Below are 19,457 nucleotides of genomic sequence, written 5' to 3' on the forward strand. Positions count from 1 at the left end.
ACGAGATACCCACCTGATGAGTTTGGTCCTGGCTCCGCCTTGGGGTTAGATTGCCTTTCTGGCTCCACAGCCTTGGCCTATAGAGCACAAACCAGTGTTTATCAAATGTACAGTTGGCTCTCTTCCATTGCTGTTTTGGTTTTCACCACACGCTTTCAGGGTGATTGTCAGGCCCTGGGTGTTTGTGGCTCAGTCATGCTTTCTGTTTGGCTCCGTTTCTGGTTTAACGTCCCACTGTGTATTATCATTGGCTGAATTCTCTGTTGTTGCCACACAGTGACACGTTGACTGTGTTGGTGTGTCTGTTGAAATCGACTTATTCCAGTTTGCTGGGTTATTCTGGAGAAAGTGTCTGTGGTGGGCTTGGTGTTCTGCTTAGGTTTTGACCATTTATGGGGATTGGGTGAGCCCCACACGGGACCGTGTCCAACCTGATTTGTTTGCATCCCCCGTGCCCCCTTGAACACTTAGTACAATGCCTGGCACGCAGCAAGTGCTTAGCAAATACCCCAATTATTATTAGAGTTTCTCAGTCACAGCCATGTTGTCATCTCTCCATTGTCATGACTTTTTGTTCTGTTTCTGAGCTGGTTGATTGGGTTGAGATAGTGTTTCAGTGTGCTTGTGAAGTCCATATTGAGCTTCAGTTCCAAGAAGTATATAAGTTCTGCTAGTACTGCTGGTGATATTTTTGTTCCTTTGCTGCTTTTCTCCTTCCAAAAAACTTGAATGGAGGAGTTAAAAATTATCAATGGCTTCTGAATGTAAGATCAATCAATCAATTGTATTTATTGAGTGCTTACTGTGTGCAGAGCACTGTACTAAGCGCTTGGGAAGTACAAGTTGGCAATATAATGGAAATGGATGGAGAGCAAACAGAATTGGCAAGCATCTGAGAGAACGTGTGTTGAAGACAATATAGTCAAACCATCTAAAAATCAAAAATGTGCCGAGACCAGTAGAAAAAGATATTACTTTAGGAAAACCTAATCAAATAGGAGATTCCATGTTACTCACGCACTGTACTAAAGAGGTGAGATTGAAAGGCCCTATCTGACAAGATCACATTTTAGTGTGAAGAAAGAATACTCCCAGTATCACCAGTAATACAGCATGCAGGATAAGGGAATAAAAAGTTCGACTTTGAAAGCAAACAACTTTTGATCTACTTAACCAGCTCAGAGGCAGGATGAATTGAGAGCAGATGAAGTTTAGAAATTATTAAAAAGAGTAGTGCTGATCAGAAATTTTCTCAAACATGGAAACTTCTTCTAAACCAACAAAACTTTAGCCCACCAAAAATTCCCTCAACTAACTCAGCTGTATGGATGAACTTAATTGCTTCAGGCCAAGTAGCAAGCAAAGGAACCATGTAAACATAATTTTTATGATATTTAAATACTTACTATGTGTCAGGCACTGTACCAAGTGCTGGGATAGATACAAGATAATCAGGTTGGACACAGTCCCTGTCCCACCTGGGTTTCACAGTCTTAATATCCATTTTACAGATGAGGTAACTGAGGCCTAGATAAGTGAAGTGACCTGCCCAAGCTCACCCGGCAGGCAAGTGGTGGAGCCAGGATTAGGACTCATTTCTATGCTCTATCCACCAGTCCATAGTATTTCTCTATTCATACCTTGCAGTTGACAGTGATGACAACTTTAATTGTGAAAGCACTGCTATAGAAGTTAACAGGTCAACTCCAAAAGAGTAAATAAACTGAAGTAAAATAAAAACGAAAAGTCAGCCCAAGTATACAGGGTTGCGTGTCTGAGAATCATCCCAAATATGATATTTTGTATATTGCTTTGTGTAAGTAAGATTGCAAATAGTTATCCACACGTTTGGAGGTATTTTTAAGCTTCTCTACCTTTTTAAAAATAGGCTAAACAACGCACCAGTCCAGGGGTACGCAGATCACGTGGGGAATAAAACTACGATAAGGATGACGTATCCAGAGGGAGCTCCGCTTTCTGACCATGAGTATTATTCAAATGGACTATTTGTTGCTGTTTTATTTAAGAGCGTTGACTTCAACTGGCTACAAGCAATGGTGAAAAACGAATCTGTGGTAGGTGACCAAAATCATCTATAAAAACGCATGCTTCAGGATTCCTCCACCCACCGCGGAGTCTGCAACTAAGAGCAAAATGGTTGTTTCTCAGAGGTGACTGGCTCAGCAGTGTTGTGGAGTCTTTCTGGGCTGGAATTGTCACTCCTCAGTTGAGAAAGGGCAGTCAAAGAGGGAATAAAAGAACATGAGCTTCCAGGGCTATGGCTCAGAGTTCCAGTGAGATGGGTCTTGGGCTAAGAAAGCGGGTAGGGGGAGAAGAAAGGGCAATGGAGGGGCTCAGCGTGGCTGGGAGGGAGGCTTGGAAATGGCTCAAAAGACGTGGATACTCGTAGCTGAAGTGAATTGAAAATGGCTGAGATTGGAAGCTCTCTCTAGGCTCCAGATAGCTGAGAAAAGTGAGAGGAGGCTCACAGTAGGTAGAAGGGGTGAAAGCCAGTGGGTAAGTTTGTGGTGTTTGAGCGCTTACTGTGTGCAGAGTACTAGACTACGTACTAAGTGCTTGGGAGAGGACAGTGCAGGAGGGTACAGAGCTCTGCACATGGAAATTTAATAAATATGATCGAATGAATAAATGAACGACGGTTAACATGATTCCAGCCTCCAAGAAGCTTATGCTCTAGTGGGGAAGGTGGACATTGAAATGAGTCTTTTTATTTGTTTATTTTATGGTGCTTGTTAGGTGCTTACCAAGTGCCAGGCACTGTTCTAAACGTTGGGGGTGATACTGGGTAATAATGCCGGACACAGTCCTTGTTCCAGAGAGTTCGCAGTCTCAATCCCCATTTTCCGGATGAGGTAACTGAGGCACAGAGAATTGAACTGACTTGCCCAAGGTCACACAGCAGACAAGTGATGGAGCAGGGACTAGAACCTAGGTCCTCTGACTCTCTGGCCTGTGTTCTTTCCGCGAGGCTAATTGGCCCAGGGTAGCCTCATCCCCTGCGAGAAACCAGGCATCCAGTGTCATGGAAGGCCAGTTTGTAGAAGGGGTAAATAAGTAGGCGAGAAAGTACCTGGAAAATGGCCTTCTGATAGTATTTTGTTTCTCACACAGCCATTAAAAAATACCCTTCAGTGGTTACCCATCCACCTCTACATCAAACAGAAACTCCTTACCGTCTGTTTGTTGTAGAGGTGGATGGGTAATCACTGGAGGTTTTTTTTTTTGTGGGGGTGGCGGTATAGACTGAACATTTCCAGTGCTTAGAACAGTGCTTTAAACATAGTAAGCTCTTAATAAATGCCATCATTATTTCTAGAAAAATGATCTGGGCGGCAGAGTGAAGCGTAGACTGGATTGGAGAGAGACAGTATGCAGGGAGGTCAACGAGGAAGCTGAGGCAGTAGTCGAGGCAGGATATAAGTGCTCAGATCAGCATAGTAGCAGTTTGGATGGAGAGGGATGGACTAATTTATTGAACCCACATGATTTGGTGACAGATTGACTATGTGGGTTGAATGAGAGAGATCGATCAATCAATCATATTTATTGAGTGCTTACTGTGTGCAGAGCACTGTACTAAGCGCTTGGGAAGTACAAGTTGGCAACATATAGAGACAGTCCCTACCCAACAGTGGGCTCACGGTCTTAAAGAGAGATGAGTCAAAGACAGTGTCAAGATTATGTCAATGTAATTATGACAATGTCAATGTCATTATGCCAGTGCCAGTGTTATTGTGACAATGTCAAGACACCCAAATCTACATCTCCAGCCCTGAGACTGAGGTACAGTGAGTAGGTTAGTGTTAGAGGAGCAAAATGTGGGGGCTAGGACATGAATGAGGGGGAGAGCTGATTGAGTGCCTTTAACCCCACAGACAGTAATTTCTGTTTGATTATTTAGAGCATTACTCCTAAAGTTCAAGTGTAGCATATAACTCTCGTGAGATCGTGATGGAAATCTTGGTCAGCTGTTGTGCCACCTTTGGGAGTCTGTTTCTGGAAGTCTGGTAGTGGGAGCTGGCACTGTGATAGCAACTTATCTACACAGCCAGAAGCATTCACCATTGGGTTCTCTTGAGGGGGACCAGTCTTCCACCTCTGAAATTCTCTCCTACACAACTCACAACAGCGTAGGTGATGGCTTTTAGTTGGCATTAGGGCAAAAAGTCAGGTCACCCTTCAAACAGGCCATTGCCGAGTGGCTGCTAAAAGGTAATTAACCTCTCTCAGATTTTAGCGTACCCCTGTTAGAGAGTTTCTGCTCCAAGCAGAATTTGGCCGTCACCCGACTCCCAGCTACCTATAAAATCTCTAACTTGCGAAAATCTCTTTTCCTTCCCTCTCTAGCCACTGTGGGTGCGACTGTTCTTCTGGAAGCAGGTGGCAGAGAAAATTCCACTACAATCCAAACAGTTTAGAATTCTGAATCCAGTGATCATCAAAGAAACAGCCTTGGATATACTTCAGTATCCACAGCCACGATCAAAATTCTGGGGTTGGGATAAGGTATGCCATCTTGTTTCTGAAAATGCTGATTACAACACAATGACCTAACTCTTCATCTAATCCAATCCCTGCCTCAAAAGTTCCTAATGGATGAAAGTAAAAGGATACATTTGGTCACCCAGTGCTCAGTGAACTCCACCAGTAGATGATTAAACAAAAAAAATCAGTTACAAAAAATTTAAAAAATGACCTTAATGACTTTAGTCATTTATCTAGCATTGGGTTGAATAATTTGGTGCTATTTCCTCCAGTGCTTCACTGCTTTCCTTATGCAGCAAGTTGAGAAACAGAGCACATTTCTTCCTGGAAGTTGAGACTTACTGCTCAGCCTCCTGATGTTGGCTATCATTTTCTTTAACAGTGCCCGAAGTGTGTATTCTCTTCATTTGAGATTTCCATAATCTTAAATTAAATGCAATTTAAGTAATCTTAAATCAAAATGTCTCAGGCGACATCTTAGAGATCCAAAAGAATTAATGTAACTCTCTAAAGGGCCTTATTGCTGTTATATCCAAGGAACTACTTGAACATTGAGGAGAACTTAAATTCACTGCTCTGTTTTTAAATAAATAGTCCTGTTTTAATACTGGTTAAATACTCAGATCCCCTAAAGTCCTGTAGCACAGCAGTTATTTTTTTGAAGGACCCTAGGCTTTGGGGAAATTTTATTATAGTCATTGATTCAGTGGATTAGGGGTTGATGTTTGGAAGATACGCCCACGATTGACATCTTTCAGTTCCATTTTCTATATTACTACATTGCCACCTTTGCCACCATCGTTATTGGACTGTTTTAACACAGATATGACCTGGATGAGGCAGAGGTTGGGAAGAAGTACAGCATCCTGCCTTATGATAATGATAGTATTTGTTAAGCACTTACTATGTGCCAAGCACTGGGGTAGATACAAGATGATGAGTTCCCACAAATGGCTCGCAGTCTAAGTAGGAGGGAGAAGAGATATTGAATGCCCGTTTTGCAGATAAGGGAACGGTGACCCAGAGCGGTTGTATTTTTATTTGTTTTATACTTACTATGTGCCAGGCACTGTACTAAACCCTGGGGTAGATGCAAGATAATCAGGTTGGACACAGTCCATATCCCACGTGGGCGTCACAGTCCCCATTTTACAGATGAAATTACAGAAAAGTGAAGTGACTTACCCAAGGTCACAGAGTGGACAAGTGGCGGAGCCGGGATTAGAACCCAGGTCTTTCTGGCTCGCAGGCCTACGCTCTGTCCCCTAGGCCATACTGCTTCTCAATAATGCTTAAGAGCAGATGCTGCATAACAACGTAAAGCAAGTAACCCGCTGTGGACGTAGGGTAAGCTGTCCCAATTCTCTCCAGGAAGTCATGATTTCAAACATCCAACAGAAACTCCTCACCATCAGCTTTAAAGCACTCAGTCACGTCGTGTTCTCAGCTGGCATATAAACAAGCGTATTTTTGACTTCAAATCGTGTTTTTTAAACCAGATGGCAGTCACGAACAGGACTCATAGAAATGCCATTTGAAATTTCAAAGCCGTTGTCTCTCACTTGTCTTGCCTATAAACAGGAGGGTGGATTAGGTGACCTTTTGAGTTACCCTCTAGTCCCGTTATTTAGTTTCGTCTCAAAATGCCATTTAGAGCTCACAGCTAGCTGTTTCTTCTTTCAGAATCGTTCATTTAAAGGTGATTTGCCTTGTACTCTAAAATCCAAAACTAATAGAGTTTTGAGAAACAGCGTGGCTCAATGGAAAGAGCACAGACTCTGGAGTCAGGTCATGGGTTCAAATCCCGGCTCTGCCACTTAGCAGCTCTGTGATTTTGGGCAAGTCACTTAACTTTCTCTGTGCCTGTTACCTCATCTGTAAAATGGTGATGAAGAGTGTGAGCCCCCCATAGTGATCACCTTGTAACCTCCCCAGCGCTTAGAACAGTGCCTTGCACGTAGTAAGCGCTTAATAAATGCTATTATTATTATTATTATTATTATTCATAGCCTATTAAAACTATATGGAAGTGATCATGTCCAAGAATGGTACCATGTTTCCCTTTTGCAAGCCTCTACTTTGTGGAAAAGCGAGCTTTGAATGAAATCTCCAAACCCCACATTGGTTGCCGGAGACTCGAAAGGGGCAAAATTGCTCTTCACACTGGTTCTCCGCTCTCTTTCAGAATGTGCCCACAATCGGGGTTATTGCGGTTGTCCTGGCCACCCACTTGTGTGATGAAGTGAGCCTAGCGGGTTTTGGATATGACCTCAGTCAACCCAACACACCCTTGCACTATTTTGACACTCTCTGCATGGCTGCGATGAATGGACAAACTATGCACAACGTGACAACAGAAACCCAATTTCTCCAGAAACTGGTTCAAGAAGACATTGTGAAAGACCTCAGTGGAGGAATTCATTGTGACTTTTGTAAAAAGGAAAGCGAACAATCTAAACGGAAAACGCCTTCGGGAATCTGACTCTACCAGCCCGTTGGATGACATTATTCTCAATCATTTTCACGCTGCGGACATTTTTGAAGAACAGCTGGTCTCTGTTTCTGTAACTTTATTGAAGTGTTCACTTCTTTTTTGTGTGTGTTTTTTAATTTATTTGAGTCCAGGGTTTGTTTTTGCACAACCTTTTGGTGAGTTAATTATAAGCACTCTATCGAGTAGGAAATATTTTGGTTTTCTTAAAGCGTATAAGTGATAATGTTTTATTCTATTTTAAGATAGTAATTTAATTTTTTATCTCCTGTCTCTAAACTGCGTATAATCCCAAGTGTCTGAAGGAAGAAGACATGGCCACCCTTTCCCGTCACAGTTCTGCAAGACTGTTTTCCCCATATAATTTGATTTGGGTTGTACAAATTCCCAAAATGCTGTGGCTCTTCCAAGGTCACATCAGGTTTGTTTGCCATTTTTGAGTTCCGCAGTGCTCTTCCAATTTTTAAGTGATGAAAAATGCTACAGTCTTAAAAATCTTCCATACCCTTTTATGGCATTTAGTACAAAAATCTCTTGCACACATATATTTTGCAGTGAAACAACTTTGGGAGAACTTCTGCTTTGTGCTGCAGCTTACTTTAATGAAGCTGTGAGTTGCTGAGTAGATTTTAATATCTATTGGTAAAAAGAGCAGTGTTTATTCGCAGTAAAAAACACTGCTGCTTTAGTGTCAGTTCTGCGATTGGGACCTCCTAACACACAACAATAGTGGAAGAAATAGCTTTGCTTTTATCAATTGACTAAAGGCAGGAACCTAAGAGGTCCCTAGAAAATAACTTTGGGGACTAATGTGTGAGGACCTGAATGTTTAGTTTCTTGACTTTTTAAATAACATTTGAGTCTAACTTTTACAGAGGAAACCTAAGTTTTCTATGGATTGGTGTGCTGTCTTGTTCGTTGTTTTTTTTTTAATCTGAACTGGATTCTCTTTATTCCAAAGTGGAATAAATTAAAGTAGAAAAGAATGAAATAATGGAATTTTAAAGGCAGAGTGAAAAAACAAACTTGTTTATTCTGGAATATACTGCAAAGCTTTGGGATTTTACACAATACCAAGAATAGTGTAATTCTCTCCCTGAACTGTTCACTTTTTCCAGAAATCTATAGAAAAATCTATTAAAAATATTAAAGTTGTGAGTCAGAAGCAGGACAAAGAACCATGAGTTGTTTTTTTTAATCATTGTTCACGGTTTTTAGATTTGCATAATTGCTTCCTCTGCATTCTATCATTTCCATTGCCTTGTATGGTGAATCAGATGCTGAAATAGTGCAAATCTGGGGAAAAGGGATTTTCCCCATGTCAAATACGTTTCTCTGTGAAAATTACTTTTGAATCTTTATACGATGATGGCGTAGCACTTTAAGATTTATGTAAAACCTAGTCCCTTGTTAAACCTTGTACACGGTCTTGTTTTGACTGGAAATAAGAGTAACACAGAGAAAATGGCACTTCAGTTCATCCGCAAGAATTAACCGCTAGTTCTGGGGAGTTGATCTTTTGAATAGTTAGATCTGATTTGAGTAAAGCCATTGCTTTTTGTGATCATTTAAATGCATTTGAAACATATGCTCTCTTAGTATGAAAACGTGTCATTACTGGTGATAAAGCAGGAAGAATGGGGCTAAGCGACTCTGTGACATTCCGGCATTCACTTTGATTTTCAAAGTGAAAAAATTTCTGGTGAAGAATCACATTTTTAAAGATGGGATGTATCAAGAAAATAGCATGTAAGAAAGCATGTCCTCAAATCATCTCCCCTTAGGAGTTCATCTCAAGTTTAAGTGGTATTGTGTATTATAGTTTTGATTGCAAGATCTGCCAACCATTGGAGTTATCTAGTATACTGCAAACATTGTGATGAAAACTTGTTTATACACCCAGGTGTCCATGTCTTAGCAGCAATAGTATTAAAAACCTGGTTGTTTCTTTATAATTTGGAGCAGACGTTCCAAAGCGCAATATATTTCTGTTCCATGGAGTATCTTGGGCTTCCACATTCAGCAGAAAAGAAGTTTGAGAAAGCGTGTATCGTGAGAATATGGTGAATTAATTTAAAACGTAGATCAGGCCGTACTGGAAAGAAGCCCCAACTACAGTCAGTATTAGGGATGTGTAATATGACAGAGAAGGATATGTGAACAAGAAACTAAAGCCAGCCAGCACTATCAACCAAGTGGGAATTTGCACTGACTAATCTTTCCCCATGGCACTTGTTATTGGAAACGGACTGCTCTGAAAATAAATGTGAAGTTAAGAGAAAAGGGACACAAGTGTGATTAATTCTTAAAAATTCACGCTGGGATGCTTCTCTACTGCTCTAAGTTAAAATTTCACGATGGGGTTGAAGAGCTTTGGGTGCTTTTTAGAAAGTTGGTACAAAACCACTGTCGTTAGTAGCAAATCATATTGCCCAGTTCATGCTACTTTATTGAAAAAAGCAATAAAAGTGATGAAGCTACAAGCTACTCTCACCCTTTAAAACCATATTGGAAATCACAATTCCTTTTATTTATTTAGCCTTGTAGATATCATTTATTGAATCTATAATAATAATAATGATATTTGTTAAGCGCTTATTATGTGCAAAGCACTGTTCTAAGTGCTGGGGGGGATACAAGGTGATCAGGTTGTCCCACGTGGGGCTCACATCTTCATCCCCATTTTACAGATGAGGTAACTGAGGCTCCGAGAAGTTGTGACTTTCCCAAGGTCACACAGCAGACATGTGGCGGAGGTGGGATTAGAACCCATGACCTCTGACTCCAAAGCCCGTGCTCTTTCCACTGAACCATGCTGCTTCTCTAAGAATATTGACATTTGGGGATGAGAAGTAGCAGGCAAAATGTCAAACATTGATTATATAGACATATATCCTGCCTTTGTAAGCAGAACAAAGCTGAAAGAGTAAATGGAAATGGTAGTGTCGCCATTAAATTAAGTGGAAGGTTGTACTTTGAGGGACGTTTAAAGTAGAACCTAATGGTGCTTTATATGCCCAGACTGCTTTTATTCACCCTATCCGTATTCATCCTTATCCTTAGCTCCTATTTGATGAAAGCAAAATGTGAAATAGATGGCTTTCTCTTTCGAACTGGTTTTTGACAGTCTTAGGATATGTATAGGAAAAAGCCCCTTCAGGCTGGAAATGACCTCAGCCTGATTGCTAAGTTTTGACCTCTCAGAGTAACCATTAACTTCTTATAACCTACCACCCTGGAATGTTCTGAAGTTTTTTCGTCACAGGGTTTCCAAGATCCAGCCATCACACCCAATCTACAAAGTAAAGATAACTCACAGATGGTCTTCATTGCTGGGAGGAGAGTAGCCTGAAGTCTTTCAGGAGAAGATTCTGAAGATTATCAGAAATCAGGAGATCCCAGAATTGCATTGTTGCTTTGGGCCACACAACAAGATACTGCGATCGGGTCTTGGCTGGATGGCAGATAGAGGAAAATGCAGGGAACATCATCCATCAGGGCCTCTGGACTGTGCCGATAAGCCTTAGAAAAGGGCTTCAGTAACTTCTAAAAATAACCTTGTCTCCTTGAGAAATTGTTGGAGATCCTAAGGCGACTCCCTCTCCACTCACGTGGGAAGGACCTCAGCCCCTGCCTCTGCCTCTTCAAAGCCCTTCTGAAATCACGTCTCCAGGTGGCCTTCCCAATTTAACTTCCGACCTCCTCTCAACTACCATTTTGACACTTCTGTGTCACCCAAGTTCTCCCTGGCCCTTGCGCTCTCTACTACGCCAAGCTGCTGGAGCAGGGGCCAGTGGTAGTTTCAGAAGCAGATGGGTGGGGGTAGCCATCTCCTACATCTCCCCCCTTCAAGGCCCTGCTGAGAGCTCACCTCCTCCAGGAGGCCTTCCCAGACTGAGCCCCTTCCTTCCTCTCCCCCTCGTCCCCCTCTCCATCCCCCCATCTTACCTCCCTCCCTTCCCCACAGCACCTGTATATATGTATATATGTTTGTACATATTTTTTTACTCTAACTTATTTGTACATATCTATTCTATTTATTTTATTTTGTTAGTATGTTTGGTTCTGTTCTCTGTCTCCCCCTTTTAGACTGTGAGCCCACTGTTGGGTAGGGACTGTCTCTATATGTTGCCAATTTGTACTTCCCAAGCACTTAGTACAGTGCTCTGCACATAGTAAGCGCTCAATAAATACGATTGATGATGATGATGGCTTAATAATATAACAATTGTGGTATTTGTTATGCGCTTTGTGCTAAGCACTGTAATAATTGCTGGGGTGGATACAAGCAAATCGCATTGGACACAGTCCCTGTCCCACGTGAGGCTCACAGTCTCAATCCCCATTTTCAGATGAGGTAACAAGTGGAGAAGTGAAATGACTTACCTAAGGTCACACAGCAGAGAAGTGGCAGAGCTGAGATTAGAATCCATGGCCTGACTCCTGGATTTGAGTATTATCCACTATTCCATGCTGGCATATTCCGGCTACCCATGTCAGGATATTGGGTGTGGGCTAACTTTACTGCCTGTCTTTTGAATTCTTCCTGGGCTAGAGAAGAGGCTACTGGGAGCCCCAATAGCATGTATTTTCCCAAGCTCCTTCTGTGTGTAGTAACCTTTGTTTTTTGGGTTTTTTTTAATGGTATTTGTTAAGCACTTACTGTGAGCCTGACACTGTTCTAAGCCCTGGGGTAGATACAGGGTAACCAGGTTGTACACAGTCCACATCCCACATGGGGTTCACAGTCTTAATCCGCATTTTACAGAGGAAGACATTGAGGCCCAGAGAAGTGAAGTGACTTGCCCAAGGTCATTCAGAAGACAGGTGGTGAAGCTCGGATTAGAATCTAGGTTCTTCTGACTCTCAGGCCGTGCTCAATCCACTAGGATGTGCTGCTTTTCTGTGTCTGTTGATGGATCTCTTGTCACCAAGTTTCATAATATTCCAAGAATAAATCCTCATGTGAAGCTGAAATATCTCAAATGAAGGTCAAGGAAGCGGTATGGGCTAGTGGTTAGAACACGAGCCTGAAAGTCAGAAGGACCTGGATTCTAATCCCGGCTCCGTCACTTGTCTGTCGGGTGGCCTTTGGCGAGCCGTTTCACTTCTCTGTGCCTCAGTTACCACATCAGTAAACTGGGGATTAGGACTGTGAGCCCCATATGAGACAGACTGTGTCTAACTGGACAATGTTCTGTATACCCCAGTGCTTGGCACATAGTAAGCCCTTAACAAATACTATCATTATTATCAATGAAATGATTGTAGATGTAATCAAGTGAAAGCTGCAGCTATTTGGGTCCATGTTTAAGAGAAATGAAACTACCCTTTGACCATATTCAATAATAATAATTATGATACTTTGTGCCAAGCACTGTTATAAGCACTGGGGTAGATACAAGCTAATCAGGTTGGACACAGTCCCTGTCCCACATGAGGCTCACACTCTTAATCCCCAGTTTACAGATGAGGGAACTGAGGCCCAGAGAAGGGAAGTGATTTGACCAAGGTCACACAGCAGACATGAGGTGGAGGCGGAATTAGAACCCAGATCCTTCTGATTCCCAGGCCTATGCTGTATCCACTAGGCCATGCTACTTCTTGAGCATTTGAGGCTCGCAGGCTTAATTCCCATTTTACAGCAGATAAGAGGTGGAGCTGGGATAAAACACAGGTCCTTCTGACCACTAGGCCATACACTCCCATATTTCCCCCATTCCAATTATGTATATATCTTTATATTTTACTACCCTCTCCTTTGTGTATTTTTATCTCCATATCCTCACATTTGTGAGCTTCTTGAGGATGGGTCATGTCTTCTAATTCTATATTCTTCCAAGCAGTTAATGTAATAATAATAATAATAATAATAATAATAATAATGATATTTGTGGTATTTAAGTGTTTACTCTGTGGCAGGCACAATACTAAGCCCTGGGGTAGATACAAGATAATCAGATTGGGCACGGTCCCTGTCCCACATTGGACTCCTAGTCTTAATCTCTATTTTCCAGATGAGGAAACTGAGGCACAGAGTGTGTGTAGTGCTCTGTCCCCACTAAGAATGAGAGATTGATGATTAAGCCATACTTTTTTCCTAGACTTTTCCATGTAATTAAATCCCTGGAGTGAAGGCAGAGAAAGGTTAAACGAGAAATGAAAACGCACATTTCAAATGTCAGCTGGTTAGCACATCTTCCAACTCTCACTGCCTTCTTTATAAAGAAAACAGCTCTTGAATATGAGTCTTTCTTCATTAAATTCTTAGTGTTGGTTTTCCAACTGTTTCCTTATTTTAACCAGCCTGGATTTTTTATGGTATTTGTGAAGCGCTTGCGACGTCAGAGATTGTACTAAGCACTGCATGGATACGAGCTAATCAGGGTGGACACAGTCCCTGTCCCACATGGGGCTCACAGTCTTATCCATTTTACAGATGAGGGAACTGAGGCCCAGAGCAGTTAAGTGACTTACCCAGGGTCACACGGCTGACAAGTGGTGGAGCAGGGATTAGAGACCTTTAGATTCCCAGGCCCATTCTCTATCCACTACGGCATGCGGATCCTCAACAATGGTGATCTGGAATGCAGACAGTTCAGTAGTGTTGAGGCAATCCTCATTACCACACAGCTATGCTGAGGGAAACTGATGACTGTGGGCCCACTGTTGGGTAGGGACCGTCTCTATATGTTGCCAACTTGTACTTCCCAAGCGCTTAGTAAGTACAGTGCTCTGCACACAGTAAGCGCTCAATAAATACGATTGAATGAATGAATGAGGGAAGGGGATGATCGCATGCTACTCAAGCAGTTATTAGGAACCAGCATGTTTGCTAGCAGTGGGGTGGGGAGAGCAGAAAAAATTATCTTTTTAAAGATGAGAAGCTGAATCTCCAACAACTTAGCTTTATAGCGAACCAACCTGACACGTGGAATTTAGGAGTTGATTGGATCTCCACAGCTGAAACTTTGGGAAAAATTCAGTTTACCAAGGGGAAGATGTATCACCTGTATATATGTATCACCTGTATATATGTTTGTACATATTTGTTACTCTATTTTACTTGTACATATCTATTCTATTTATTTTTGGTTTTGTTCTCTGTCTCCCCTTTTTAGACTGTGAGCCCACTGTTGGGTAGGGACTGTATATGTTGCCAACTTGTACTTCCCAAGCGCTTAGTACAGTGCTCTGCACACAGTAAGCACTCAGTAAATATGATTGATGATGATGATGATTAAAGAAAAAAAGCAAGTACTTCCCAAGCACTTAGTACAGTGCTCTGCACCCAGTAAGCACTCAATAAATACGATTGAATGAATGAACAAGTACTGCACCTGCTCAGCAACAGACTATCTTCACGTGGGAGCCCTGTGAGGGACAGGGACTGTGTTCCACCCACTTACCTTGTATCTATCTCAGCGCTTAGTACAGTGCCTGGCACATAGTAAGCCCTTAACAAATAAAGGAAAAGAACAGAATTAACAGAATTATGTTTTTCAGGTCCTCTCTGACCCAGACTGGTAGCGAATCCAACCTCTGGAGTCCTTGTTCCATTCTCCTCTGGGTGATTGATGGCAGTGACACTTGGGCAAGAGATACAGAGGAGAGCTTGCCCACGGACTAGGAATGTGGCTAATGTGGCTTTTAGATTATGCATTATAAATTATTTATATTAATGTCAGCCTCCCTGCTAGACTGTAAGCTCATTATGGGCAGGAAACACATCTACCAACTCTGTTATATTGTACTCTCCCAAGTGCTTAGTACAGTGCTCTGCATTTGTTAAATTGTTATTATTCCTCAAGCACGTACGAGATAATCACGTCAGGCACAATCCCCGTCCTACACGAGGCTCTCAGCCTAAGTAGGAGGGAGAACAACTATTTAGAGAAGCAGTGTGGCTCAGTGGAAAGAGCCCGGGCTTTGGAGTCAGAGGTTAGGGGTTCAAATCCCAGCTCTGCCAATTGTCAGCTGTGTGACTATGGACAAGTCACTTAACTTCTCTGGGCCTCAGTTCCCTCATCTGTAAAATGGGGATGAAGACTGTGAGCCCCCACCGTGGGGCAACCTGATCACCTTGTAACCTCCCCAGTGCTTAGAACAGTGTTTTGCACATAGTAAGCACTTAATAAATGCCATCATTATTATTACTAATCCCCATTTTGCAGACGGGGAAACTGAGGTGCAGAGAAGTTAAGCAACTTGCCCAAGGTCACACAGCAGGCAGGTGGCAGAGACAGAATGGCCCGTGCTCTTTCAACATCAATGGGTATTTGAGTGCTTATTGTGCAGAGCAATGTACTAAGCACTTGGGAAAGTACACTACAACGGAGTTGGCGGAAAATTCCCTGCCCACAACGAACTCGCAGTCTACTAGCCCACACTGTAATACCGAGGGGAGTGTAGGGACTTGGGAGTTTGATGTAATCAATTAATAAATCATTGATATTTATATAGTGCTTACTAGTCAATCATATTGAGTACTTACTGTGTGCAGAACACTGTACTAAGCACTTGGGAGAGTACAATATAACAATAAACAGACACGTTCCTTGCCCACAACAAGTTTACAGTCTAGAGCACTGTTCTGAGAGTACAATATAACAATAAACAGACATATTTCTTGCCCATAACAAGTTTACAGTCTAGAGCACTGTTCTAAGTGCTTGGGAGAGCAGACTACTACAGAATTAGCAGACACGTACCCTGCCCCTAATGGGCTTACAGTATATGGGGGGAGACAGACATTAATATTTATAATAAATAATTTAAAGATAGGTACATTAGTGCCGTGGGGTTGGGGCGGGGTGACTATCAAGTGTCCAAAGGTCACAGATCCAAGTACATAGATGACACAGAAGGGAAAGCCAGCTGGGGAGAAGAGGGTTTAATCGTGGAGATCAAGAGAAGATATGATCTTAATTGTGATTTTGAAGGTGGGGAGAGTGGTGGTCTGGTGTATAGAGATGGGGAGGGATTTCCAGGCTTGGGGAGGATGTGGGAAAGGGGTCAGTGGTGAGACAGATGAGATGCTGATTGTGCGGACTGGGCACACTCTAGATTATTGAGGTGAGATAGGATGGGGTGAGGAGTTTCTGTTTGATGTGGAGGTGGTTGGGCAACCACTGGAGATTCTTGAGTGGGGAGACATGGCCTGAATTTTTTTTTTCATAGATGATCTGTGCGGCAGAGTGAAGTATGTACCGGAGTGGGGAGGGATAGTAGGCCTGAAGATCAGCGAGGATATAGATGCACTAGTCAAGGCAGGGTAGGGTAAGTGCTTGGATTAACAGGGTAGCACTTTGGACGAGAGAGGAAAGGGTGGAAACTGGCAGTGTTGTGAAGGTAGAACCGACAGGATTTGGTGACATTGAATTTGTGGGTGCAGTGAGAGAGATAATAATAATAATGATGGTATTGGTTAAGCTCTTACTATGTGCCAAGCACTGTTCTAAGCACTGGGGAGGATACAAGGTAATCAGGTTGTCCCACAGGGGGCTCACAGTCGTAATCCCCATTTTACAGATGAGGGAACTGAGGTGCAGAGAAGTGATTTGCCCCAAGTCACACAGCTGACAAGTGGCGGAGCCGGGATTTGAACCCATGACCTCTGACTCTAAAGCTCTTTCCATTGAGCCATGAGGGTTTCGAACTTGAGAGATAGGGAGGATAGTGGTGCTGTCTACAGCAGTGGGGGAAAGCAGGGGGAGGACAGGGTTTGGGTTTTGCTTAACTGCAGCCCAAGCAAGGCAGTGGTAACAGAAAGGGAAACAGTGGGTTCCTTAGTGCTAGACCTGACAGACAATTATTTTCTCCCACTTCAAAGCCTTATCTAGGGCATGGGCTTGGGAGTCAGAAGATCATGGGTTCTAATCCCGGCTCCTCCACTTATCTGCTGTGTGACCTTAGGCAAGTCACTTCACTTCTCTGTGCCTCAGTTACCTCATCTGCAAAATGAGGAATAAGATTGGGAACCTTATGCAGGACAGGGACTGTGTCTGATTTGCTTGTATCCACCCCAGCGCTTAGTACAGTACCGGGCATGTAGTAAGCGCTTAACAAATACCATTATTATTTTTCTTTTGCGGAGAAGCAGCGTGGCTCAGTGGAAAGAGCCCGGGCTTGGGAGTCAGAGGATGTGGGTTCTAATCCTGGCTCTGCTACTTGTCTGCTGTGTGATCTTGAGCAAGCCACTTCACTTCTCTGTGCCTCAGTTACCTCAGCTGTAAAATGTGAGCCTGATGTGGGACAACCTGATTACCTTGTATCTACCCCAGCACTAAGAACAGTGCTCAGTAAACACTTAACAAATACTGTAATTATTATCTTCTCCAAGAGGCCTTTCCTGACTAATCCCTCCTTGCCTCTTCTCCCACTCCCTTCTGTGGTGCCCTGACTTGTTCCCATTATTTGGATGTCCCGAGTTGCTCTGTTTTCTGCCTCTTTAGCATGCCAGGCAGGACACCCCTTGGCCACCCTCCCTTAATGGACCAACCTGTAGTGGGGTGAGGGGAGATGAGCTGAGCAGGTTTCACTGTGGGCAGGGAATGTGTCCATTTATTGTTGTATTGTAATAATAATAATAATAATAATAATAATGATGGCATTTGTTAAGCACTTACTATGTTCTAAGGCTGGGGGAATACAAGCTGATCAGGTTGTCCCATTTGGGGCTCCCAGTCTTCATCCCCATTTTACAGATGAGGTAACTGAGGCTCAGAGAAGTTAAGTGATTTGCCCAAGGTCACACAGCAGAAATGTGGCGGAGTGGGGATTAGAACCCATGACCTCTGACTCCCGAGTCTGGGCTCTTTCCACTGAGCCACGCTACTCTCCCACGCGCTTATTACAGTGCTTTGCATGCAGTAACCGCTCAACAAATACGATTGAATAAATGGATAAATCTACACTCCCAGCCCCGCAGCCCTTGTGCACATATCTGAAATTATCTATTTCTTATTAATGACTGTCTCCCTCTCTAGACTGTAAGCTGGTTGTGGGCAGGGAACGTGTCTGCTAATTCTGTTGCATTGTACTCTCCCAAGCGCTTAGTACAGTGCTCTGCACCCAGTAAGCCCTCAATAAATAGCGACTGAATGAATGAATGAGGCCTGGGATGGATTTTGGGGAGGAAATATTCCAATTTCCATGAAAATCTTCAAGTTAAGTCACTATTGCCACCTAGCGTCCACCGTGAGTATAATTTGCTAATTTACTGCGCCACTCGCGTCACCTTGATTTCTTTTATAATAATAATAATAATGATAATAATAATAATAACAATAATGTTGGTATTTGTTAAGCTCTTACTATGTGCAAAGCACTGTTCTAAGCACTGGGGGGAACACAAGGAGATGAGGTTATCCCATGCTTGTATAAGCACTTAGTACAGTGCTCTGCACATAGTAAGCGCTCAATAAATACGATTGATGATGATCCCACGTGGGGCTCACAGTCTTAATCCCCATTTTACAGATGAGGGAACTGAGGCACAGAGAAGTGAAGTGACTTGCCCAAGGTCACACAGCAGACATGTGGGGGAGGCGGTATTCGAACCCAAGACCTCTGACTCCCAAGCCCGCGCTCTTTCCACTGAGTGATGACGTTTATTAAGCGCTTACTATGTGCAAAGCACTGTTCTAAGCGCTGGGGCGGTTACAAAGTGATCAGGTGGTCCCATGGGGGGCTCACAGTCTTAATCCCCATTTTACAGGTGAGGGAACTGAGGCCCAGAGAAGTTAAGTGACTTGCCTAAAGTCACACAGCTGACAATTGGTGGAGCTGGATTTGAACCCATGAACTCCGACTCCCAAGCCCGGGCTCTTTCCACTGAGTCACGCTGCTTCTCTGCTGCTTCTTTGACTGAGCCCACGAGGCAAAGGCCAACTGCAAAGGTCTTTCTAGTCAATCAATCAATCAATCAATCAATCATATTTATTGAGCGCTTACTGTGTGCAGAGCACTGTACTAAGCGCTTGGGAAGTACAAGTTGGCAACATATAGAGACAGTCCCTACCCAACAGTGGGCTCACAGTCTAAATATCAATCAATGAGCCAATCAATCAATTGTATTTATTGAGCGCTTTCTATGTGCAGAGGACTGTACTAAGCACTTGGGAGAGTACAAGAATTAGCAGACATGTTCCCCACCCATAACAAGCTTACAGTCTAGAGGGAGCTATTATTATTACTACTAATAATTAATTATACTATATTAATTAACACAATGCTATTAATACATAATATAATTATATTATTGATAATATGTGTTGAGCGCTTACTGTATGCAAAGTCCCGGCTTCACCACTTGTCAGCTGTGTGACCTTGGGCAAGTCGCTTAACTTCTCTGTGCCTCAGTTGCATCATCCGTAAAATGGGCATTAAGACTGGGAGCCCCACGTGGGACAACCTAATTACCTTGTATCTTCCCCAGCGCTTGGCACATAGTAAGCGC

At 42.9% G+C, this 19,457-nt stretch overlaps 1 protein-coding gene across 4 annotated transcripts in view; it reads left to right on the top strand.

The window, feature by feature from the left end:
• Positions 1 to 9,280, top strand: part of ST3GAL5 (ST3 beta-galactoside alpha-2,3-sialyltransferase 5) — a 45,064-nt gene extending 35,784 nt beyond the window's left edge. For all 4 annotated transcript variants that reach the window (XM_038752525.1, XM_038752527.1, XM_038752524.1 and 1 more), the window contains 3 exons: positions 1,889 to 2,075; positions 4,369 to 4,527; positions 6,692 to 9,280. In XM_038752525.1, the coding sequence (XP_038608453.1) occupies positions 1,889 to 2,075; positions 4,369 to 4,527; positions 6,692 to 6,988 (643 nt within the window). In that variant the 3' untranslated portion in view covers positions 6,989 to 9,280. The remainder of the gene's footprint in view (positions 1 to 1,888; positions 2,076 to 4,368; positions 4,528 to 6,691) is intronic.
• The last annotated feature ends 10,177 nt before the right edge of the window (positions 9,281 to 19,457 follow it).

This window comes from Tachyglossus aculeatus, chromosome 10 (assembly GCF_015852505.1).
Source record: "Tachyglossus aculeatus isolate mTacAcu1 chromosome 10, mTacAcu1.pri, whole genome shotgun sequence".
In the NCBI taxonomy this organism is placed as follows: Eukaryota; Metazoa; Chordata; class Mammalia; order Monotremata; family Tachyglossidae; genus Tachyglossus; species Tachyglossus aculeatus.